Source organism: Prionailurus bengalensis, chromosome B2, assembly GCF_016509475.1.
Source record: "Prionailurus bengalensis isolate Pbe53 chromosome B2, Fcat_Pben_1.1_paternal_pri, whole genome shotgun sequence".
In the NCBI taxonomy this organism is placed as follows: Eukaryota; Metazoa; Chordata; class Mammalia; order Carnivora; family Felidae; genus Prionailurus; species Prionailurus bengalensis.
In genome coordinates this window covers 151,612,812-151,636,917 of record NC_057349.1, presented here as the reverse complement: position 1 = coordinate 151,636,917, position 24,106 = coordinate 151,612,812, and the positions used below count along the sequence as shown (strand labels likewise).

The 24,106-nt window shown below is 47.0% G+C and overlaps 1 protein-coding gene across 2 annotated transcripts; it reads left to right on the top strand.

The window, feature by feature from the left end:
* The first annotated feature begins 4,801 nt into the window (after positions 1-4,801).
* On the top strand, positions 4,802-23,853 carry PHF10 (PHD finger protein 10). 2 transcript variants are annotated; one of them, XM_043592791.1, is made up of 12 exons: positions 4,802-4,937; positions 7,034-7,140; positions 9,473-9,603; positions 10,206-10,283; positions 12,147-12,280; positions 12,377-12,526; positions 13,165-13,274; positions 14,795-14,948; positions 17,445-17,600; positions 22,039-22,147; positions 22,409-22,597; positions 23,664-23,853. In XM_043592791.1, exons 1-12 carry the CDS (start codon positions 4,851-4,853, stop codon positions 23,747-23,749), a joined length of 1,491 nt encoding a protein of 496 aa, XP_043448726.1. In that variant the 5' UTR covers positions 4,802-4,850; the 3' UTR covers positions 23,750-23,853. The 2 variants fall into 2 exon arrangements, with proteins under 2 accessions (XP_043448726.1, XP_043448725.1); XM_043592790.1 differs by having other exon boundaries at positions 10,200-10,283.
* The last annotated feature ends 253 nt before the right edge of the window (positions 23,854-24,106 follow it).

Below are 24,106 nucleotides of genomic sequence, written 5' to 3'. Positions count from 1 at the left end.
TTTGAGAAACAGTGAGACAAAGCATGAACAGGGGAGGGGCAGAGAGAGTAGGAGACACAGAATCTGAAGCAGGCTTCAGGCTCTGAGCAAGCGGTCAGCACAGAGCCTGATGCGGGGCTCGAACCCACGAACCGTGAGATCATGACCTGAGCCGAAGTCGGACGCTCAACCGACCGAGCCACCCAGGCGCCCCTCCTGCTCCTTTTTTTTTTTTTTTTGTTAATGCTTATTTATTTATTTTGAGAGAGAGAGAGAGAGAGAGAGAGAGAGAGTGTGTGTGTGTGTGTAGCAAGTGGCAAGTGGGGGAGGGACAGAGAGAGGGAGAGAGTCCCAGGGGCTGGGTCCCACGACCCGGAGATCGGAGATCGTGACCTGAGCCGAAATCAAGAGTCAAGGGCTTAACCCACTGAGCCACCCGGGTGCCCCTCTGCTCCTTTTCTGCCTTTTTTCAGCCTAGTACATATTAAGATAGTATTTGGTGAGCAAATGAATGATTCTTTATATTTCTATCACCTAACGTAATTCTTAGTTCATAGTTGCTTTCTGTAAAATATTTGTGAAATAATTGAGTGGACATTATTGTTTTAATCCTACAAATGAGGAAACGGAGGGTCAGAGAGATTAAAAATTTACCCATTATTGATGGCCGTGTGGCCATTAAGTGACACAGTTGGTACTGAAACCAAAATCCTCACTTGTACCCCAATGTCTATAGTGGCACTCTCAACAATAGCCAAATTGTGGAAAGAGCCTAAATGTCCATCAACTGACGAATGCATAAAGAAATTGTGGTTTATATACACAATGGAATACTACGTGGCAATGAGAAAGAATGAAATATGGCCCTTTGTAGCAACATGGATGCAACTGGAGAGTGTTATGCTAAGTGAAATAAGCCATACAGAGAAAGACAGATACCATATGTTTTCACTCTTAAGTGGATCCTGAGAAACTTAACAGAAACCCATGGAGGAGGGGAAGGAAAAAAAAAAGGGAGGTTAGAGTGGGAGAGAGCCAAAGCCTAAGAGACTCTTAAAAACTGAGAACTGGGGCACCTGGGTGGCTCAGTCGGTTAAGCGTCCGACTTCAGTTCAGGTCATGATCTCACGGTCCGTGAGTTCGAGCCCCACGTCGGGCTCTGTGCTGACAGCTCAGAGCCTGGAGCCCGTTTCAGATTCCGTGTCTCCCTCTCTCTCTCCCCCTCCCCCGTTCATGCTCTGTCTCTCTCTGTCTCAAAAATAAACATTTTTAAAAAAATTAAAAAAAAACCCTGAGAACTGAGGGTTGATGGGGGGTGGGAGGGAGGGGAGGGTGGGTGATGGGTATGGAGGAGGGCACCTTTTGGGATGAGCACTGGGTATTGTATGGAAACCAATTTGACAATAAATTTCATATATTGGAAAAAAAAAAAAAGAAACCAAAATCCTAATCCTAACTCCTAATCTTTGTTTTTACCATGGCATCATACCGGCGCCCTGTGTATTTCACTCCTGGAATTTGCCTTTACATACCCCATTCTCAAGCCACATTGGAATGGTTGATGTTCCTGAATATGCTTCCTATTTTCCCCCGTCAGTCTTTTTCAGGCTTGAAACCCTGTTTCCATTTCCGATTGTGTATTTCCCTGTAATTGCCCTACCAGTCTCTTAAGATACTTTTCAAATTCTGTGTCAACCTTAAAATCTTAACTTTTGTACTTGCAAGTCAATTATCTGCGGCCTAAACTGCCTTTAATAATATTTATATATTTGTATAATATTTGGCGTTGAAACTGCCCACGGACAGGGACTGTAATCCACGGAGTGCACCTTAATACTCTGCCTTACCTCTCATGCTGAAAGGCTGAATCCGTATTTAAAAAAAATTTTTTTTAACATTTATTCATTTTTGAGAATGAGAGAGACAGAGCATGAGTGGGGGAGTGGCAGAGAGAGAGGGAGGCACAGAATTTGAAGCAGGCTCCGGGCCCCTTAGGAGCTGTCGGCACAGGGCCCGAACTCATGGACTGTGAGATTATGACCTGAGCTGAAGTTGGATGCTTAACCGACTGCGCCACCCAGGCGCCCCTGGAATGAAGAGTTTTAAATTTGTGTCTGATCTAGAGACAGAATACCCAAGGGAAAAGAGTAGACCTGAATAACTGAATGTATAGATATATACATTCAGTTATATTCTGAATATATATATATATATGTATATATGTGGTTATATATATTTATTGTTGAATTCTTTTTTTTTTTTTTTAAAGTTTGTGTTTTTTTTTTTCAACGTTTAATTATTTTTGGGACAGAGAGAGACAGAGCATGAACGGGGGAGGGGCAGAGAGAGAGGGAGACACAGAATCGGAAACAGGCTCCAGGCTCTGAGCCATCAGCCCAGAGCCTGACGCGGGGCTCGAACTCATGGACTGCGAGATCGTGACCTGGCTGAAGTCGGACGCTTAACCGACTGCGCCACCCAGGCGCCCCTTATTGTTGAATTCTATCAGGAGAATCCGAGTGAGGGCCTTGATCAGCTAAGAGAATTTGGGAGAAGTTGACTGTCTTTCCCAGTGGACTCAGGCAGGCTGTTTCCTTCCAGGGGGTAGGGAAATGGGGAGCTCGTCCGAATGAGGTTGTGAGTGAAAGCAAGGTTTAGCTTAGGAGCCATTTGTGAATCTTCGGCTATTGGTGCCGTGTCTTTTCTGATGGGAATGGAAATCAGGAGTGGGTGGGCTGGAGGAGCCATGGGCTAGAAGGAGTGCAAACTTTTGCAAACATAATGAATGAAAGGGAAGCCACATGGTACTCTAAATCCTAGAACCTTTGTCTGTTACCTTGAAAAATCATCCACACTCTCAGCTAATACCGTCTGCTAAGAGGTCAACTTCTCACAAATTTCCGGAACTCTCGTGGTCACAGCTGCCTGCCATGTTCTTTTAAGGTTCAGTTCCAAACGTGTGTGTGAGAAATCCTCGAGGTGACGAGGTGAAGTCTAACAACTAGAATTAATAAATTCAGTTCCCATCATGTCGGTGCCTTCTGCGGACGGGCCTCCCACTGTACCCTGCATGCCCTTTGCAAAAACGCTGAAGACCCAGGCCGCCGCCTCACTGTACACCGGAGACAGGGGGACGTGATCGGCCATGTGCAGCGAGCAAGGCTGGGCTGGGAAAGGCCGGGAGGGTCCACAGCCTTTTGGGGGCAGCTGACCAGCCTTAGGGAGCCCCCAAGGCAGCCTTCCAGGCACAGCTTTCCGTGCGTGCCCGGCCCACCTGGCTGTCTGCCTGCCTGCCTAGGGTCTCAGCTGCAGGCTGCTGCACAGAGCACATTCCAACCCAAAATTACACGCACGCAAGATGAATTTCAGGCACTCTTACACTGTAGGATTTCGACAGGCCCTCGGGTGGCTGCGCGTAAACTTTTCAAAGGAGAGCCGCCCAGGGTGTCATTGGAACGCACGCGCTCCAGGGCAGGTGGCTCAGGAGCTGCGGAGAGCGCGAGGCCGCCGGCAGAGAACAAAGGCAGAGGCGGGCAGGGGCGGTGGCGGAGGACGCAGAGCCAGGAAATGGGCGAGGGCTCCCACAGCCCCCCGAGACACAGCCCACCGGGGCGGTGCCGGGACGAGGGGAGCCCGGGGGGAAGGGGGCGGGGCGCTCGGGATTGAGGGGGAGGGGCGGCCCCCCTGGAGAGAAGGTCCCTCGGGAGAGAGGAGTAGGAGGACGAGGACCCCCGCGCGGGGAAGGGTGCGGAGGCCGCGGAGGATCCCTTGGGGGGAGGGGAGGGGAGGGGCCCCGGAGGGTCCCTCGGGCGAGGAGGGGGGGAGGGGCGGCGGGGACCCCCCCCCCCGTGGGGAGGGGGCGGAGGCCGCGGCGGGTCCCTTGGGGTGGCCGGGGTGGGGGTGGGGGTGGGGGTGGGGAGAAGGGGAAGGGGAGGCGGAGACCCCTGAGCGAGGGGGCGGAGGCAGCGTTGGGACCCCGGGGTGAGCCTTGGGGGAGCGGTGGCCAGGACCCCGGGGGGTTGGGGGCGGAGGGACCCTCGGGCGAGGAGGGGGGAGGGGCGGCGGGGACCCCTCCTCCAGGGGGAGGGGGGCGAAGGATCCCCCCGCCCCTCCCCCCACCCCCACCCCGGCAGAGGCGGGGCGGCGGCGGCGGCGGCGGCGGGGACCCCCGGGCGGGGCGGCGCGGGCGCGGTGGGAGGAGAGGGGCTGACGTGTGGCGGGGCCGGGCCGGGGGCCGCGGGGAGGGGGCGGCGGCGAGCGCGCCAAGCGGCGGCGGGCCGGGGCGGGGCTGGGGGCTGAGGGGACGGCGGGAGGTGGGGCCGCGGAGCGCGCCGGGCTGCTGCGGGCCGGGCGGTGGGGTGGCGGCGGCGCGGCGGCGGCGGCCGGAGGATCGCGCGGGGCCGCGGCGAGCGGCGGGGCGGGAGCGGCGGAGGGCCGGGGGGCCGAGGGGGGCCGCGGCGGGCGGCGGGCGGGGAGCCGGCGGCGGAAGGGCGCGGCGCGCGGGGCCCGGGAGCGCCGGCGCGGCGGGGACGGCCGAGGCCGGCGGCCGGGGCGCCGCGGCGGAGCGGGCCGGCGCGGCGAGCGGCCGGCGGGGCTGAGGCGCGCGGGCCGCCGGCGGCCTCCTTCCGCCCCCTCGGCCGCGGCGGCCCGGCGGCGCGCTGGCGGCGGCCATGGCGGTGGCGGCGGCGCTGGCGGGCCGCGGGGCGCGCGGCGGCAGGGGCCGGCCCCCGGGCGGCGGCGGGCGGGCGGAGGGGGCGGGGCCCGGGCGGCGGGCGGCCCGCGCGGCGGCGGCGGCGGCGGCGGCGGCGGCGGCGGCGGCCGGGACGAGGCGGCGGCGGCGGCGGAGGCGGCGGCGCGGGGCGCTAGGGCTGATGGCGGCGGCGGCCGGCCCCGGGACGGCGCTGTCCCCGCGGCCGTGCGACAGCGACCCGGCCACCCCCGGAGCGCCGTCCCCGAAGGTGAGGAGCGGCGCCGGGCGGGGCGGGGCGGGGACGGGCCGGGGGCGGGGTGGGGGGTGGGGGAGCCGAGGCGGGCGGCGGGGCCGGGCCGCGCGTTTCCCGCCCGGACGAGCCGCAGGCCGTGGCGCACTCCCCCACCGCCCACCCCCGAGGCCGCCCGGCTGCCCGGTCGGCCCCCGAGGCGGCGGGGGGAGGCCTGGCCCGCGGGTGCCGGGTTCGGAGAGCGCCTCGCGGAAGCGGCCCCGGGGCTGCGGCCGGTCCGGCCTCGTGCGGGGGACTCGGGCCCGGGGGAGCCCCCGGGCGCCCCCGCCAGCACCCCCTGGAGTCGGCTAAGTCGCAGGAACTGAGTGGCGGCCGGCGCGCGGCTCCGCCGGCGAACTTAGTTTTTACCGCCCTTGGGGACGCAGCCCCGCCGATGGCTTGTGCGGAACCGCCGGGGTGGGGGTGGGGGTGGGGGTGGGGGTGGGGGGGGCGGCGGCTGCGGCCCGGGGGCGGTCGGGGGCGCCGGGGGTCACCCCGGTCCTTCGTGCACCTGCGCGGGCGGGGGCCGCGGCGTCAGAGCACCGCCCGGGAAGCCGTGCCTTGAGCTCTGCGTTTTTAACTTTTGTGGACTGTTTCAACTTTTAAGCAAGAGGAGTATACTTAAATCGACATACAAGTGCTCAAAATGCCCAGAAGCGAGTAAAACGGCCGAAGAAAACAAAACAACCAAAAACCAAAAAAACGGCAACAAAACCCCCCTTGAATCAATTTGCCTAGGGGGAGTTATGCCTGAAATGTTGACTCTGAACTGTCTTAATCGTGATGCTTACTGTTAAATGTTATTTTTTTTGGTACATTTATTTTCTGCTCTCCGTCTCTTACCTGGTTGCCTTTCTTAATAGGGATGTACCAGGGCTCTGTAATTGAATGGTGCTTACACGAAACCCAAACGGACAATGTAGCGTATGTTTGTCTGTTTGGGAAAGAATCTGAGTCAATTCTTAATGGCCGGAGCCGTCTGAGGCTAAGGATCATCACGGTGATATGAACTAACTTTATAGGGCGCTCAGTATCTGCTAGGCCTTGATCTAAGCGCTGCCCAGTGTTCAGCGCTTTTAACCCTTCCCTTAGGCAAGCCCTGCAGGCTCAGTGATGGTCTCAGAACTGGAGCGGCTGGCAGACAGCCCCTGGGCTGGTGAAGGGTAGTGCCCTGTGAGCGCCCCCGTCCAGCTGTGGCATGGCCAGCGACTTTTATAGTTGTCTTCTGCTTTTTACAGTTGTCTTTTATATAGCAAGAGGACCATGGTATTGAACAGAATTTTATTTGTCTTACAAATCTATGTTTCGTTGATTACTTTTTTTAAAAGGTATTTTTGTAAGCGTGATAATCATCAAGCTTTAGCTAATATGTGAGTAAGTCCGTTTCCTGACATTTGACGCATCACTCCTTTCTGAGTGGATGGTGCAACTTGGTCTTGATGTTACTGTCTCCTCACGGACAATGTCGCCTAAACATGTTGAAGCCTCCCGTTGGCTGGGGTGTGTACTGTGTGCTGCTGTGTAGACGAATGACTCTTATTAGGGCACGTTTTTGCTAAATGTTTGCAATGTAAGAAAAAAATGAACAGGATCGGTAACTTGTCCTTAGTCCTCGTATGCCCTTTTCCCAGGGGAATAGAAATATGGAAGAGAGCCGGTTAGCATAGGCCGATCAGCCAGCCATACGTTGAGTTAAACACTAAATGATCCACACGTCTGTTTTTTTTCCCCCCTAGCTGGGATAGGAGGCTTTGCTTTAAGTGTTGCAGCAATTTTACATGTTTGTTTAAACCACAGGGCGTTGTGAAAGGTCGGTTTAGATTTACAGGTTAATTGAGAATTTTCTTATTTTGATGATTGCAGATCACTTTTTAGTTGTTTTTTTTTTTTTCCCCCAGGTCTCGCCAAGCCAGAATCTTGGCCCCTTTTAATTGCAGTAGAAAGTTAACATTTGTGTAGTAGGTTGTCCTTAAAAAGTCTTTAAGTTGAGCCTTTTAGCAGGTCTGGGATGAGATGTAATCCTGTGTTCCTTATTTTTTATTGTTTCTTATGTTTTGAATGTTTTCAATGTATAGGATGATAATGAAGATAATTCAAACGATGGGACCCAACCATCCAAGAGGAGGCGAATGGGCTCCGGAGATAGCTCTAGGAGCTGTGAGACTCCAAGTCAGGATCTCGGGTACTGTCGTTTCATTGCTCAGTAGCAGTCCTGTGGTGGTTCTCTCTCTGCACCGTCTCCCTCCTCCCTCCTCCCTCCTCCCTCCTCCCCCCTCCCCAGCCCCGGCCAGGGCAGACACTACCAATGCTTTTGCTACTCCGTGCAATTAAATGTTTTTATTGTGATAAAATACACATAAAATTCACCATCTTAACTATTTTGATGGCATTCACAAGGTCGTAGAGCTGTCACCACCAGCTTTGTCTAAAACGTTTTCACTGCTGCCAACGGAAACTTCGTAATCATCAAGGAATAAAAGTTGCCATTTTTCTCTTTCCCCAGCCCCTGGCAACCGTTGTTCGACTCACTGTCTTAATGAATTTGCCTGTGTTAGGGGTACCTCGTGTAATCTTTAGGGAATCCTACAGTGTTTGTCCTGTTGTGTCTGGCTTATTTCAGTTAGCATCGTTTCTTGAAAGTTCCTCCGTGTAGTGTGTGTTAGGACTTCCTTTCTCTCTAAGCCTGTGTCGGACTCCACTGTGTGGACCGTGCATTTCGTTCGCGCTTTCCTCTACTGATGAGGTAGGGTTGTTTTCCTCTTTTGGCTGCAGTGAATAACGCTGCTGTGAATGCAGGGGTATGATACCTGTCCAGAGTCCCTGTTTTAAAGTAATTTTTTGGTAATGTTCATTTATTTTTGAGAGCGAGAAAGGGTGTGAGCGTGAGTGGGGGAGGGGCAGAGAGAGAGAGGGAGACACAACCCAAAACAAGCTCCAGGCTCTGAGGTGTCAGCACAGAGCCCGACGCGGGGCTCGAACCCATGAACCGTGAGATCGTGACTTGAGCCGAAGTCGGACGCTCAACCGACTGAGCCATCCAGGCGCTCACGGTCCCTGTGTTCAGTTCCTTTGGGTATATCCCGTGGAGAAAAATAGCTGGTTCATGCTGTAATTCAGTTTTTAGCTTTTGAGGACCCCCCCAAACTGCTTTCCGCAGCAGACTCCCCATTCTCTGTTCCCGCTAGCAGTGCACACAGTTGCAGTTTGCTCCCGTCCTTCCCGATTTGTTTTTCCCAGTTCTTGTGATTGTGGCCGTCCTAAGAGATACGAGCTGGCACCTCACTGTGGTTTTGGGTTGAATTTCCATAAGGACTAGTGATGTTGACCATCTTGTCATGTGCTTTTTTGTAAATCTTTTGGGGAAATGTCTCCTTAAGTGTTTTCGCCCTTTTTAAGTTGGGTTGTTTGTTTTTTTGTTGTTGAGTTGCAGGGTTTTAGGCATTCTGGACGTTCATCCCTTGTGAGGTACGGGACTCGCAGATACTTTCTTCTATTCCACAGTTTGCCTTTTCACTCCATTGGTAGCGTCCTTTGATGCGCACAAGTTTTAATTCTGCTGAAGTCCAAATGATTTCTTTTGTCGCTCATGACTTTGGTGTCAGATCTACGATCCATCGCCAGATCTGAGATCATGAAGAGCGACTCCTGTGTTTTCTTCTAAGAGTTTTCTAGTTTTGGTTCTTGGACTGAGGTCGTTGACCTATTTTTGAATGTGGTAGGAAGTAAGGGTCCAATTTCATGCTTTTGCATTTGGATGTCCAGTTTCCCGCCACTAGTTTTGAAGAAACCTCTTCTTTTTGTTTGTCACTTTTAATTGGGTTCATAAAACCGTCCCATTCTTGCCTCTGTTGTCCGTTGATGAGATTTAGAGGTTGCGTTGGCCAGGTCCAGAAACCTGTAGTCAGCTCTTCAGGATTGGGGTCGATGGGCAATACACTGGCATCATCAGACTAGGTCTGTTCTCTTTCTCTTCTCTTCTGGATTTGTGGAGTCTTTGAGAACAAACGACTGGTCTGTAGTTCAGTTCATTGAGTAACGGGTTTTGGAGTGTTGCTTTCTTCGCTGTTTGTGACTCACTGAATAGCAGATGGGAAAAAGGTTGATGACTTGTACCTTGGGTGGACGAAAGAGTGGGTATTGGGTGTGAAGCCTGAGACTGAGAATTCAGAATGGGTATCACCACCGTGTTGTGGCCGTGTAGATCTCTTACGCTACAAAATTCCTTTACTCCTCCCGGTTGTGAGTGGCGTACGAAGTGTCTGGTGTTCCGTGTTTAGTGGCGCACGTGGTTGCTTCCTTTCCCTCTGCCTGTTTTGTATTCTTGGGACACACGTGAGACCTGGGAGCTGGTTTGTATCGCAGAGTCAGAAGACGGAGTGAGCACTTAAATAATTAAAGTAGTTGTACAAAGTTCTTAAAAATAAACATTCTCAAAAATAGATCCCCCCAAAATAGAAATGATTAAAATTTAATAAAAGCCACATTTAAGGCATAATGCGTATTTCTGTGCTTAGCTTTAGCTACTATCCAGCAGAAAATTTGATAGAGTACAAATGGCCACCTGATGAAACAGGAGAATACTATATGCTTCAAGAGCAAGTCAGTGAATATTTGGGTGTGACCTCCTTTAAGCGGAAATATCCAGGTATTAAGTCTTAGTTTATGTAACAGATTAAGTCTAACTTTTAACTAATCGGGATTCTTTCGGATAGGTTGTCAATTTCCGAATACTTGAGTATGGATCATTTGTAACGCACTTTATGTTCTGCTGGCTGCTTTTCATTTGCTGCTGTCACCCAACTTCTCTCTCTACTCCCAGTTGACTCTCCTGCCTTATAAACTGACTTAAAAGCGAAACGAGGAAGGTGAATTTCCTGGGGAATGTTGTAGAAAAAGTCATTGTATAGCCATAAGCACCAGGGCTCTGGTCCTTGACCCTTGCTCCCTGACCTTCGCCACGGAGGCAGCTGCACGGGCTGGGTCTGCGTTTGAGAAAGGCTATCTGTGTCAACTAAGTTAGTCTTGCTGTGGGTTAACTCTTATTTCTTAAATTCGTAAGATTGCATGGTCTCTAATAATCTTCGGAAAAGATAACACGCAGTACTTTTAAATCTGTGAAGAGTTTAACTTTTGAAACTTTTTAAGAAGTTTTTTAAGTTTTTAAAGTTTTACGTATGCATAATGTCACAAATGTAAAAGACTTTTTAATAGTCTTCCGTTTTTTTTTTTTTTTTTTTGGAGATTTAGAGCGACGAGATCTGTCTCACAAAGAGAAGCTCTACCTGAGAGAGCTGAATGTCATCACAGAAACTCAGTGCACTCTAGGTAACGCTCTGCGTGCGAAGGTTGAGAGCGTGCGTTCACGACGTGGTACTGGATGGGCATCGATCCCCTTTCTTAAAGGATTGTACAAAATTAATAAAATAGATTGAAGTATTTAAGTGCTAGATTGTTTACTTTTAGTTTTTGTGAAAATAAAGGAAAATGACATTTTAAAGCAATATCGTTTTCTATTAGCTTTCACGGAAGTGTCAGAGCATGTGTTACGTGGAAAGTTTTATAGTAGTTTTTAAAAGTGTTGGTCTTTATCTCTTAAAAGGCACATTTTGCTCAGTTTTTAGTTCTGTATCATCTCCATGCTTGCTTTGCAGTTTTTCTTACATAAACATAGTAGTGCAATGTGGGTACTTTTTAACACAAAACCGTGGGTGTTTGTCACAGGGATTGGTTTAATCTGATACTATGAGTCTTGAAAATTACGTGTATGGCTTGTGTGTGTGCTGATGCTTCTGTTGAAATTGTAATGGACTTGTATAGTGTTTCTAGTGTATTGATTTGAAGACCAAGAATTGGGATACATTGAAAAACTTTTTTTTTCTTCTAATATCATTACTTAGTTAAGGATATTGGATTAGGAATAATCCTTGGGGCGCCTGGGTGGCTCAGTTGGTTAATAAGCGTCCATGACTTCGGCTCAGGTCATGATCTCATGGCTTGTGGGTTCGAGTCCTTTGTCAGGCTCTGTGCTGACAGCTCAGAGCCTGGAGCCCGCTTCAGATTCTATGTCTGTCTGTCTGCCTGTCTCTCTCTTCTCTCTGCCTCTCCCCTGCTCACTCTCTCTCTCAAAAATAAACATTAAAAAAAAAAAAATCCTTAATCTTGAATTGTCTATGGTTAGTGTGCATCATTATTTAGCAATTGTTTTTATTTTTTATTTTTTTATTTAAAAAAAAATTTTTTTTAATGTTTTATTTATTTTTGAGACAGGGAGAGACAGAGCATGAACAGGGGAGGGTCAGAGAGAGGGAGACACAGAATCTGAAACAGGCTCCAGGCTCTGAGCTGTCAGCACAGAGCCCGACGAGGGGCTCAAACTCACAGACTGAGGTCATGACCTGAGCCGAAGTCGGCCGCTTAACTGACTGAGCCACCCAGGCGCCCCTTAGCAATTGTTTTTAATAAAGAGATACATGTTTTTAGTACTTTGATCTTAAAAAAATTTTTGGTTGAAAAATTGATACATTTTCCTTGGACTCTTTGAAAAAAATTTTTTTTAATGTTTATTTTTGAGAGAGAGACAGAGCGTGAGCAGGGGAGGGGCAGAGAGAGAGGGAGGCACAGAATACGAAGCAGTTCCAGGCTCTGAGCTGTCAGCACACAGTCCAACGTGGGGCTTGAACTCATGAACTGCAAGATCGTGACCTGACCCAAAGTCAGACGCTTAACTGACTGAGCCACCCAGGCGCCCCTCCTTTGCATCTTTGAGGAGCTTTTATTTATTTTATTTTTTTCAATTTAAGTTTATGTATTTATTTTTGAGAGAAAGAGAGTAAGCAGAGGAGGGGGCAGACAGAGAGGGAGAGAGAGAGAATTCCAAGCAGGCTCCACACTGTCAGCACAGAGCCTGAGGTGGGGCTCGAACTCACAAACCTTGAGATCATGAACTGAAATCAAGAGTTGGACACTTAACTGACTGAGCCACCCAGGCACCCCCATGAGCTTTTTAAAAATTGTTTGACTTTATATTATGAATATCGTTTTACTATTTTTGAATATATTACAGTATTTTCCTTGGACTATTGGAAAACCTTTAAAGAGTAGTTTGAAGGAAAAGCAAATTTTGAAAAATGGTTTTGTTCACTTAACCTTCAAAGAGCTTTTCTACTATCCTTTTTTTGTCTACGATAGGCTTAACAGCATTGCGCAGTGATGAAGTGATTGATTTAATGATAAAAGAGTATCCAGCCAAACATGCTGAGTATTCTGTTATTTTACAAGAAAAAGAACGTCAGCGAATTACAGATCATTATAAAGAGTATTCTGTAAGTATTGAGTGACTGCCATCTTTTAGTCGGTTTAGGGAGAACGACATTTTGTAAGGTCATATGTGATTTCCGAATGTAATATTTTTATTTCAGCAAATGCAACAACAGAATACTCAGAAAGTTGAAGCCAGCAAAGTGCCCGAGTACATTAAGAAAGCTGCCAAAAAAGCAGCCGAATTTAACAGCAACTTGAACCGGGAGCGCATGGAAGAGAGAAGAGCGTATTTTGACTTGCAGACACATGTAGGATTGCTTACATTTATTAGCTCCTGAACCTCACTTATTGCTTGTTATGGTAGAGTGCTTAGTACCTCCTTTATTATTGTTATTTTTTGTACCGGCAGTTGTGTCCTTTTCTGCCCCAGAACTTAAGATAGAATTTTTAACGATGTGCCAGTAACGCTCTGTTTGCACGCGCGCGTGTGTGTTGGGGGGAGGGACCTTTTGCTTTGTGGCTGACCTGCCGAACGAGACTAATAGGTATATATCACACTCGTTTGTCCCAAGGGTCATCGTAAGGCATTTCTGCGTTTATTGACTTAACTCTCACAGTTGCCCTGTGAGGTTGAAACTAGTCATTTTCTCATTTCATGGACGAGGACGTTGAGCTGCAGGGGTTTTAGAAGTTGCCCGGGCCCCCTTGTTCTTTGGGGGTGAGAAACACACCGCCTGTCCCCAGACACGATGGCCATGGTGAAGAGCCAGATAAAACTCACCTGTACGGCTAGTGACACCACCTGCCCTTGGCTTCTAGTTCTTAGTGTCTCCGATATTTTAGCTTTTGGGGGGAGGAGCGCAGTGGAGCACAAGAGGGATTGTTTTCCTAAAGCCTTGTTTCCTGGCGTGGAATCAGTTTTGTATTTCTCTTCATGTTACCCTAGGTTATCCAGGTGCCTCAAGGGAAGTACAAAGTGTTACCGACAGAGCGAACCAAGGTCAGTTCTTACCCAGTGGCCCTCATCCCGGGACAGTTCCAGGAATATTACAAAAGGTATTCGTTGGTTTTATCAGCATTTCTATTGGGTGTTGGTGAGGGACTTCAGAGTCCTGTGTACTTGCCTCCAGAAAGTTTCTGCTCTGTAAGTCCCGCCCTAACATGCTGTGTGAGGTCTGTCCCTGCTGTCTCCTGTGGCTCTGCGGTGAAGGACACCCTTCGACTGGAATTTGAACGTCTGCTCCTGAAGCCGCCACTGCCCGTCTCCTGCCCACCTCCCGTGTCTCCGTGGACAGGTGCCGGAGCGTCCACAGTGCGCTTCGTGGCCCCGTGGCACCCGTGTCACTGAAAGCTTGCTGGGAATACAGACTCCCAGGCCTGCCGACTGTTGGCCACGTTTTTATGGCCGCCCGCTGGACAGCACCGGCTCAGTCTGCAGAGCGTGTGGAGCGGGGAGCGCGGCCGCCCTGGCCTGGCCGCTGCTTCCACTCCGAGGAGCAAGAACGTCACTTCTCTCTTTCCCAGGCAGGGGGGCACTGAGAGCGAGGCTAACACAGGACCATCTTGTTTGAGAATCTCAGCTTTTACTTCAGCTTTAAACCTTAGGCTGTTTAGGATAGAGACCGTTCTTTATAGGGTTTAAAATGGACGATAGGATCATACTATTTGAAAGTCCAATTTAAATCATAGGTTAGTGGATTTTAGTTTTTTTATTTTGGGGTCAGCAAATTATTATCTTTTGTTTACTTAAAAAATTTTTTTTTAATGTTTATTTTTGAGAGACAGCATGAGTCGGGGAGGGGCAGAGAGAGAGGGAGACACAGAATCCCAAGCAGGCTTCAGGCTCTGAGCTGTTGGCACAGAGCCTGACGCGGGGCTCGAACCCACAAAGTACGAGATCATGACCTGAGCTGAAGTCGGACGCTTAACCGACTGAGCCCCCGGACACCTCTGTGCCTGCTTCTTAACGCAGGTTTCCGGTGCGGACAGGGTGCGAAGCGGCGGAGGGCGGGCCGCGGATGGGAACGGCGACAATAAGTCAGCTGCTGCGGGCGCCACCCGACTCTGGGCGAGGGGTTGTGATGTCTAGTTTTGGACAGGATAGGTGATGACACTTGTTAGAATACATGCTTCATAAGTTTTTAAGGAACTTGCTGCTCAAAATTTTGTTCCTTAAATCCAAGTGTTTTGTCTGCCTGTGGCGGACCCACAGATCGCGAGGACTTAGGGAGCTGGGAAGGAGGGGGCGTCAGGCGGCCTGGGGTTTGTGCGGGGTTCCGCCTTCCTCTGCTGATATTTTTATTTTTCTCCTTTTTGGGGTTGAGGATAAAGGACGGAGACATTCTCTTTTGACAGAAAGAATCAAAGGCATATGTTATGCTCTTAGCCTGATGAAAAAATGTTTGGGCTTTTTAGGTATTGCTCTCCAAAATGAAAACTCATTTATTACATGTGTAATCATTTTCCAGAAGTATTTGCGGTTAACTGAGAAAATTAGGGCCATCTTTGTGGCTCGCAGATTCGTTCGTTCACGTTCCTAATGAAAGGGAACTGAAACCCGTCCCTCTGAACCTCAGGTACTCAGCAGACGAGCTGCGGTATCTGCCGTTAAACACGGCCCTCTACGAGCCCCCGCTGGACCCTGAGCTGCCGGCCCTGGATAGCGATGGTGACTCGGACGACGCCGAGGACGGTCGAGGCGACGAGAAGCGGAAACATAAAGGCACTTCGGTAGGAACATCTCTCTGTACGAGGAGGCGTCTCCTTTAAGTGCGTGCTGACCGCTCTCCCGGAGCACGTCACCCTCTGTTTCAAGGTCGGCGGCGTGTAATTCCCCGAAAGCTGCCATTAGGAAAATGACTCCGTGCCTAGACACAGACTGTGTGCCTTTGTAAGTGTTGTTAAAGTCGCCCCTTTGTAGTTCTCACAGGCAGGTCAGGGAAGGGTATAGGCCTCACTGTGCAATTCTGTATTCGGCTGTCTTGGTTTGGGGAGCACGTTCGCTTGTGTGCCTGTTGCGTAATTAATCATCTTAGGCTTCCTACGGGAAGTGTTCAGAGCACCGATCCGTTACCGGGCAAGGTGGCGGTGTCTGTGGGAGCGAAGGAGAGCAGACGCTGTGACGGCAGAGGATTCTGGTTTGACTCGGCCCGTGTGTCAGGCGGCTCGCCACTCTCAGCCTTCACGGTGTCCCACCTGAGTCCGGGAGCGGGCCACCTTCTGGGGGCGGGCGTGTTTGTCACCAGCAACTTCTGAAACATTTAATGATGCGTGTCGCATAAAGTCAGATGCCGTTCGAGTATTAAAGTGACGATACCGCTTCTGTCCTGTCATTTTGGGAAAAGGGGCACTGTGGTGTGGCCAGGACATGTTGGAGGTGACTTTCCTTCATTCTGCTTGTAGGAGTATAAATGAGTCCAACATTTCAGGAGAGCATTTCATGGTATCTACCAAGATTTTTAATTTCCTCAGAATTTGACCTAGCAAATACACTAACAGTTTATCTGAAGGACAAAATTTAAGTAGGAAAAAAATGTCCATTGGAGTGTTAACGGTAGTTTTATAATGAAAATTAAGAATAAACCTCATGTTGGGGTGCCTGGGGGCTGAGTCAGTTAAGCGTCCAACTTCAGCCCAGGTCACGATCTCATGGTCCGTGAGTTCGAGCCCCGCGTCGGGCTCTGGGCTGATGGCTCAGAGCCTGGAGCCTGCTTCCGATTCTGTGTCTCCCTCTCTCTCTGACCCTCCCCCATTCATGCTCTGTCTCTGTCTCAAAAGTAAAATAAACGTTTAAAAAAAAAAAAAAAAAAATAAACCTCATGTCAACAGTGGGTGATATATTTACACGATAGTAATGAAGTTCAGAGAAGATTTAGTGATGTAATAAAATGCACACAATACTTAATTGAAAAACGTGTATACACAGTGTAATCCAGTTTTGTGTTTTATTTATTTGTATTTTTTTAAATGTTTATTTTAGAGAGAGTGCTTGTGTGTGCATGCACAGGCGGGGGAGGGGCAGGCGGAGGGGGACAGAGGATCCAAAGCAGTCTCTGCGCCGACAGCAGAGCCCCACATGGGGCTTAAACTTGCAACCCTTGAGATCGTGACCTGAGCTGAAGTCAGTCGCTTAACCGGCTGAGCCCCCCAGGCGCCCCTCAAGTTTTTGTGTTTTTTGTGTTTTTTTTAAATGAGGGGATATGTGTAGGTGGGGTGTGTGTGTGAGTGTGTGGATCTGGTATCTGTGTGTGTGCAGACACACCTAGAAAAATTAAAAGGAGATGCAGTCATGTTCCCAGGAGTTGTCTCAGAATGCTTACCGGAGTGGTTATGGATAACCCAATTTTTTCATTTATAATTTTCATAATTTATATGAACGTAACATTTTTATTTTAACTAGAAAATTTTAAGTCAACAGATGAAGCATTAGATGGTCATATACCAAGCTTTTAAACTTTGAACACCTAAAACGTATCTGATGCTGTCGTGAAGGCTCAGTGATCGCTGCACTGGCCTACGAGCGCGTACTGGAAGAACTTCTTTAGTGACGTTTATTACTCGGTAAAAATATCCTCGCTTATTTAAGACAGTTTATTCCTTAAATAGTTTTTTCTACAAAACAAGTAGGCTCCCTTGTGATACGGCAAAATGGTGTAGCGCCGGCTGGAGTAGATCGCTCTGCTGGTGTTGATTAAGGCGGGACACAAAGTTGGTTAAGGTACAGTCAGCTTTCTGCTGTCATGTGTAAGACAGATAAGTGATTTTTAACATGACCTGTTTAGTCTCTACTGGGAAAAGTTTTCTTATAATTATCTTTTTATTTATTTATTTATTTATTTTTATTTTTATTTTTTTTAATTTTTTTTTTATTATTATTTTTTTCAACGTTTATTTATTTTTGGGACAGAGAGAGACAGAGCATGAACGGGGGAGGGGCAGAGAGAGAGGGAGACACAGAATCTGAAACAGGCTCCAGGCTCCGAGCCATCAGCCCAGAGCCTGACGCGGGGCTCGAACTCACGGACCGCGAGATCGTGACCTGGCTGAAGTCGGACGCTTAACCGACTGCGCCACCCAGGCGCCCCTCTTATAATTATCTTTTTATTTTTAAATTGACGGAACTTTGAAACCTTTTTTTTCTTTTTGAATGTTTGCTGTAGTTTTCAGAATTCACACTCAAATCTGTGTGAATTCCAAGGAATCTTTGTCTTTGCCTTTGACCTCCAGGACAGTTCCTCTGGCAACGTGTCTGAAGGAGAAGGCCTTCCCGACGGCCAGGAGGAGCCTCTCCCGGGAAGACAGAGATCCAAGGACAAAGCTGCTACTCCAAGAAAAGATGCTTCCAAACGTTCTGTACTGTCCAAGTCAGTCCCTGGGTACAAGGTAGAAGAAAAAAGCCCCTGACTCCGCTTCCTTCCTGAGCAGCCTCTCTCCCCGAGATAGTTTAACTCTGACTCCGAGCGGTGGAGGCCTGCCTGCTGCGTCCACTGCTGTCCTGTGCTGTGTGCCCTCTGTCAGCTTCCTCCTGTTGTGCTTTATTTTCCTGGTGGCTTTTCTGTCACTTCTGCCTATGGTTTAGCTTCTGTTTTCTGTATATGTACAATTTGTAAGAAAATCTTTTTTTGTCTTTTAAACAATAACCAGGCAAGTATGGATTTTAAAAAAATTACTTCCTAGCAGAACTTTATACTTTGTTTCTTTGGGGTAAAGACCATAATTATCTGGCATTTGAAATATCCTAGTATTTCGTATAGCTGAGCATGCTAAGCTGTAAAGTCTGGGTGGGTAGACTCTTAGAATAAGCTGCCTCTCCTGGAGAAAGATCTGGGTTTAATTTAAGATTACTTGATCCATTTGCCAAATTCAACGAACTCTGTGATAGAAAACAGGAAAACCTGTTATTTACATTGTGGTGATTTTTAGCCTGACCTTGGCAAATAGTCTCTATGCTTCTATGACAAGGATTGAAATGTTATTTAGTGACGTGATCTGGCTTCTGTCTATATATACTTGTTAACTTCGGTCTGGCTGTTCTCAGAGGAGGGTATTCTGCTATCAGCAATATTATTTTTGTGGTTCCTCCTGCTGTCTGTCCCTTCCCCTCCAGAGGCTTAGGTGAGAGGTGAGTGGCCTTATCCCTAGATGGGGGGTTAGGAATGTCCTAAAAAGACTGGAATTAGCCGCACAGTTTTATGTTCTGGGTGGTAATAGTAAAATTGACCATTCGTAGGGTCTGGAATGTGTCAGAATATGCTTTCCATTGTGGTTACGAAAGTGTTTTGAAGGAACGTTTTCCAGTAAGGTGATCGGGTAGTTTTACCGAGTGGGATTGTTAAACAATTGTCGTGTGTCAGATTGGGGTCGCGGTGGATGATCTGGAAGAACAGGGGCGAGCGAGCTGCCAGCCGGCTTCCCTTCCTCAGCCAGAACCTTCTCATGGTTCACTTCCCTTTCTTTTCCTGAAGTGAAAAAAGCAAGTTAACAAATGAGTGTATTCAATCCACATTTAATTAGAAAATGCCTTTATGTGATGATCAATTTTGAAACACACACGTTTTTCCGGCCGATGGCGAGCAAATCCCAAGCTTCATTCGCATCAGATGGCTTGGGGGGGCTGCGGCCGTGTGGTTTTTATACTTGTTTTTACGTATACGGCTTACCTAATTTTTTAAACTAAAGACGTAAATTAATGCTTAATAATCAAAAGCAAATGAACTCCAAAGATTAAATCTTGGAAAGGTAGCCTGGTGTGTGCGTGTGTGCGTGCTGGTCTGCAAATGGGAGCGGCTGCGCAGAGCACCCTGTCTGCGTTTCGGAGCCCTTTCAGAGTGAGCCTGAATTCATCATGGGTTCAGAGTGCAGAGTGTCGAAGCAGATGTTTAATAGGGGCTGAAAATGAAGAATTATTCCACAGTATCATTGATTTAATATGCAAGAAATCATATAGATTAACTTACATTGCTATGACTCAAGGGAGTGTAATCTGCAAAATACACATTTTATGACTTCTGTGAACATTTTTAGTAGCTTAAAGTGTTTCAGGTATTTCAGAGTTTAGAACAACCAGTATCTAGACTTCATACATTAATATGAACATGTTTATTAAAAGTAACCTCTCTATGAAAAATATATTAATAAGCCAAGATGTGCCTAAACATTAGGGTACTTCAAGCTGAAGCTCATATGTGCGAATGTGCTGGAGTTAAGGAAAATGGTGGCGTAGCCGATGTCTTGCTTAAGAAGATTCACTAGTGCTTGCCCTTAATTTGTAGGACAGTATTATTTGGGTTACATTAACCTGAAATTAAAGCATATTGTTAGGAGTCAGGCCTGGCTTGCGAGTATATAATTAAAATCTATACTATGTGTCTGCTGCAGTGAAAGTCTCGCTTATCTTTGGTTATTTTTCAAGCAGGAAAGTAAGGGTATCGTGAACCTTGTATTTGAGATGCTGAGAGCTGTTCGGATGAGTATTTTAATTTTCTTATCAGCAGTGACACTTTGATGTTGCGGTTTCTAGAACTGTCTCTGTCAGACACGGGGTTCTGTTCTACCCGTCTTCGCAGGAGTTCTGCACACTGTTCCCTTCCTACTCCATCACAGGAGTCTCCTTCAGACACTGGCTTCCCAGCTGGTGGAACTGGGTGTGAGCAGTGTGGCTGGCTTCTCAGAGAGCTGAGTGCTTGAGCGAACAGAGAATTGCCATAGAAAATGCTGCCGGGCTAGCTAGCTCTCTCTCTCTCTCTCTCTCTCTCTCTCTCTCTCTCTCTGTTTCTCTGTCTGTCTCCTCCCCTGTCACTCCCTCTTTTCATCAAGATGAAGACTATTGGGTAAGAAAAATTCTAAGCGACTTAACGAAATACTATGATTTCAAGCTTAGAAGTAAACTTAGAATTTTCTTGGTGTCCCTTTTTATCATAGGTGTTTAATGTATGTTTTAATGGCTGTAGAACTTGAATTGCTCTAGAATGTGAATGACTAGCCTTGTGTTTTCCTCATTTTTGACTTTTGTAAGGGATCTCCCATGAGGAGTTCTCTTTTTAGAGTTTGATACTGTGTAGTTACTTCCCTGACTGCAGTGAAAGATAATCCAGTACGTGGTATGCCAGTGTCTAACTTCAACTACACGTATTAAAGAAGTAGATCTTTCACATTCAGTGCAGGCGGCATAACCAAAGGAGGTGGTTATTTGGCTGTGCTGAGAGGTAGCTTTCTGCTGTATATTACGGCAGTTCCAGATTTGGTCGTCACTGAATTGGAACTTGGGTCCTCGAAGTGCACTTGTAGCTATTTTTTATTTACTGTAGGAAACACAGTGAGAACCTTATGCTTAGAATGTAGCAGCGACAACGGAAGGGGACTGCTTTGTAAGACGCGCACGGTTGAGCACGTGACACTGCCCTTGTGTTGGGGAGCAGGGTATAGAGATACACACACAGGAGATGTAGAATAGTTAACGGTAAAGTTTTATATGTATGTTTTAACTCCCATGATATTTATTATTTTGTAGAGACGTTTGTGATTGTGTAGAGTTATTGTTTTTATTATATTTATGTATAAGGTTGACTTTTTTTTAAATAAATAAGCCAAAAATTATTTTTGAACGCCTCTGTCATCTTTTGCAAAAGAAAGACAATTAAAAAAAAATAAACTTAAAGAATTGAGAACAAACTGTTTAGACCTTACAGGTTTTGAAGGTGGCAGTGAGACATTTCAAAGCTGGAATACTATATACAAAGTTAGAGTTTCCTTTAGGCTCCTCTTTGGTTTAATAACTTAGGAGAGGGAAATAGAAGATGCATTTGGCTGGGTTGGGATAAAACAGAAATACAGCAATTTGGTAACTTCCCCCCAGTTCCCGTAGACACATGGTCCTAGCCCATCCATCTTGGCCCACGCTCGCTCTCCTTTTTCTGCCCCGGTTGCTTCCGTATTCACGTAGCATGAGTGAACATCATTTTATTACGGTCAAAACTGGGATGTTTGAATGTTCTCCCTCCCCCGGTAATTGTAGGTGCTGTGAATCTTTTCTTCTTTGTCCTTTTCCATGTGTCGCTAAGTGTGTTTTAAAACCCAAATATACCTTCGTTGGATGGAGCAAATTTTTAATCTGAAAAAAAGAATGGTACTCAAAATATGAGGGTGTCTGTACTTTTTTAAGTTACTATTTTTTTTGCTTGCTTGAAAACTTTTCTCTTTTGTATCTCATACGAATGCTTTCCCCTAAGTATAAACTCTTTTATTATTAGATATGCAAAGGGAATAATCACAGCTATTTCCCCGAAACATTTGTGCACGTGACAACGTATGGATGAGACATCTTCCAATTAAAAATATTAAAACATTGATTTTATAACTTAGGTTTTATAGATCCGTTTTTACAATTTGGGAAATAATCAGTTTTTAAACAAAATCAGTATATAAGCTGCTTAAGACTGAGTCTTCTGTTTTATAAGAAGCCTTACTTACGTGTGAAGGTCATTTGGTACCTGAATTTCTTCTTCCAATTAATAGTGCAGTTTGACATTGCATTTAGTTTTTTCCCCTTCCAGCTCATTATGCAGATCTTACTGTGCATGTAGGGAATGTAGAATGCTACACTTAATCCGGACGTAGATCATGCTGTTGACAAAATGTTAAAACGAAACCTGAGGCTTTAGTCAGTAGGCCGTTGTATTTTGAAAGCCGACTCTCTCAAGTTAGGTCTTTCTAAAAGATTGTTAACAAGTTACTAAAAGTAAAGATAAGGCAGTGACAGTTCCTTATGAACCCACAGTGAGTACTTCTGGCATGAATTTATAGCCCTCTTCTACCCTTCCAGCCAAAGGTCATTCCAAATGCTCTATGTGGAATTTGTCTGAAGGGTAAGGAGTCCAACAAGAAAGGGAAGGCTGAATCACTTATACACTGCTCCCAGTGTGATAATAGTGGTAAGTATTGACATGTCTTAACATTTTAACCATCCTATTTGTTGCTTCAGAAACCAGGATTTTTAGTTGTCAGACCTGAATCAAATCTCCAAGTGTAGAGGGTAACTTGTAATGCATAGAAAAGAAGCCCATGGGTTTTCATCTCTTTGGTGATTGGACACTGTAGCCGTTCTTGAGAAATCCCGACGCAAACTAGCATTTTATTGTGCCATGTTAAGTTCAAAACTCTTTTGTGAAATACTAATACTGGTTTTGGTTTAGGCCACCCTTCTTGCCTGGATATGACCATGGAGCTTGTTTCTATGATTAAGACCTACCCTTGGCAGTGTATGGAGTGTAAAACTTGCATTGTATGTGGACAACCCCACCATGAAGAAGAAATGATGTTCTGTGATGTGTGTGACAGAGGTTATCATACTTTTTGTGTGGGCCTTGGTGCTATTCCATCAGGTAAAGATTACAAAAGGGAGTGAAGGGACGGTCCCGTCATTTTTTTAAAGGCTGCATAAACACCGGAAAGATCCTTCTATTGCCGAGAAGTTACCAAAGCTGTGATGCTCCACATAGTGTCCACGTGCCTTTCATCCCTAGGTACCCCGGCCGAAGGACAAATGGGTGGCAGGGGGCCTCGTCCAAGTTTTGGAATAGGGCTCAGTGTATAGAATGAACTCAAGTCTTTCTAGTGAGAGCTAAAGCAAGAGCATCCGTTTGTTTCAAAACCTTGATTTTATTTTTATGTCCTCTATTCAGAAACTTAACAAAAATGACTGCTATGCCTTCATAAATAGTAAACCAGATTTCTAGAAAATGAGGCAGCATGACAATTCCAGATAACTTTGGAACAGAGCTGAAGAATAAATCACAGTAATTGGACTAAAATGTTACATACGGTTGTGTAAATTTAGAACTGACTTGCATAGTTAACACTGTATAATACTTTATGAAACACACGCCTAGAACGGTTTCCTGGGAGTCGTTAAGAAGCGGGTGACTTAAAGTTCGGTAGTAAATCAGATGGAGTAAGTGCCTAGGTGGGGTTCACCGCTGTGCGGTCAGATGCTTGAGAAGTTTAAAGTGCCGTGTCTGGTGCACCAGGACTTGGGAGGATGTTTGCACGTGCGGCTGCCACTGAGCCGCAGAGAAAAAGGCTGAAGATAAGCCCAAGTCAGGAACGGGGTTTATACAGGATATGTACTTTTGAACTTCTAAAGGATGACAGTGTTTGGGTTTCAGAAAGGATTGTGGTAGTTTTTTAAAGGTCCAGATCATTGTATGGTATTGATCTCCGCCCCTGCCCCACCCCAACTTGCACTGAATTTTACATGGCATTGATTACACTGGTTGTCGTAAGGGAAGTTTCCATTTCTCCTTAAGTTAAGTAACTTACAGGTGCCTTTCACGTCACACATCCACAAAAAAATATCACTAGTGATAGCTAAGGAAGGAGAGCCAAATAGGTTTACAATTCAGTCCTAAAAAATTAAATTTCATACTAAACTAACAATTTTTCTCCTAGGTCGCTGGATTTGTGACTGTTGTCAGCGAGCCCCCCCAACACCCAGGAAAGTGGGCAGAAGGGGGAAAAACAGCAAAGAGGGATAAAATAGTTTTTGACCCCAATGTTGTAATACGGATTTAAATGAACTACTTGGTGCCAATTTATTTGCATTCTTGATTTTATGCCAATAAAAGATTTCTGAAATTCATGATGTGCTTAAAATGTTAAGTTGATTTATTTGTTATAAGCTACTATTCCTCTTAAAACCAATTTCAGGTAGGGAAATAGTTCATTTTTCTTTCTTTCTTTTTTTTTTTTTTAAAGTCTCTTAGGGCTTTGGCTCTCTCCAGAAATTCAGTGGAAATATATGCAACTTAATTGAAGTACTTAACTTTATTTCTCTTTGGCCTGAAACTTTATTTGCATGAAGTTTTCCTAATCTGTATTGTTTCTGGCCAGTC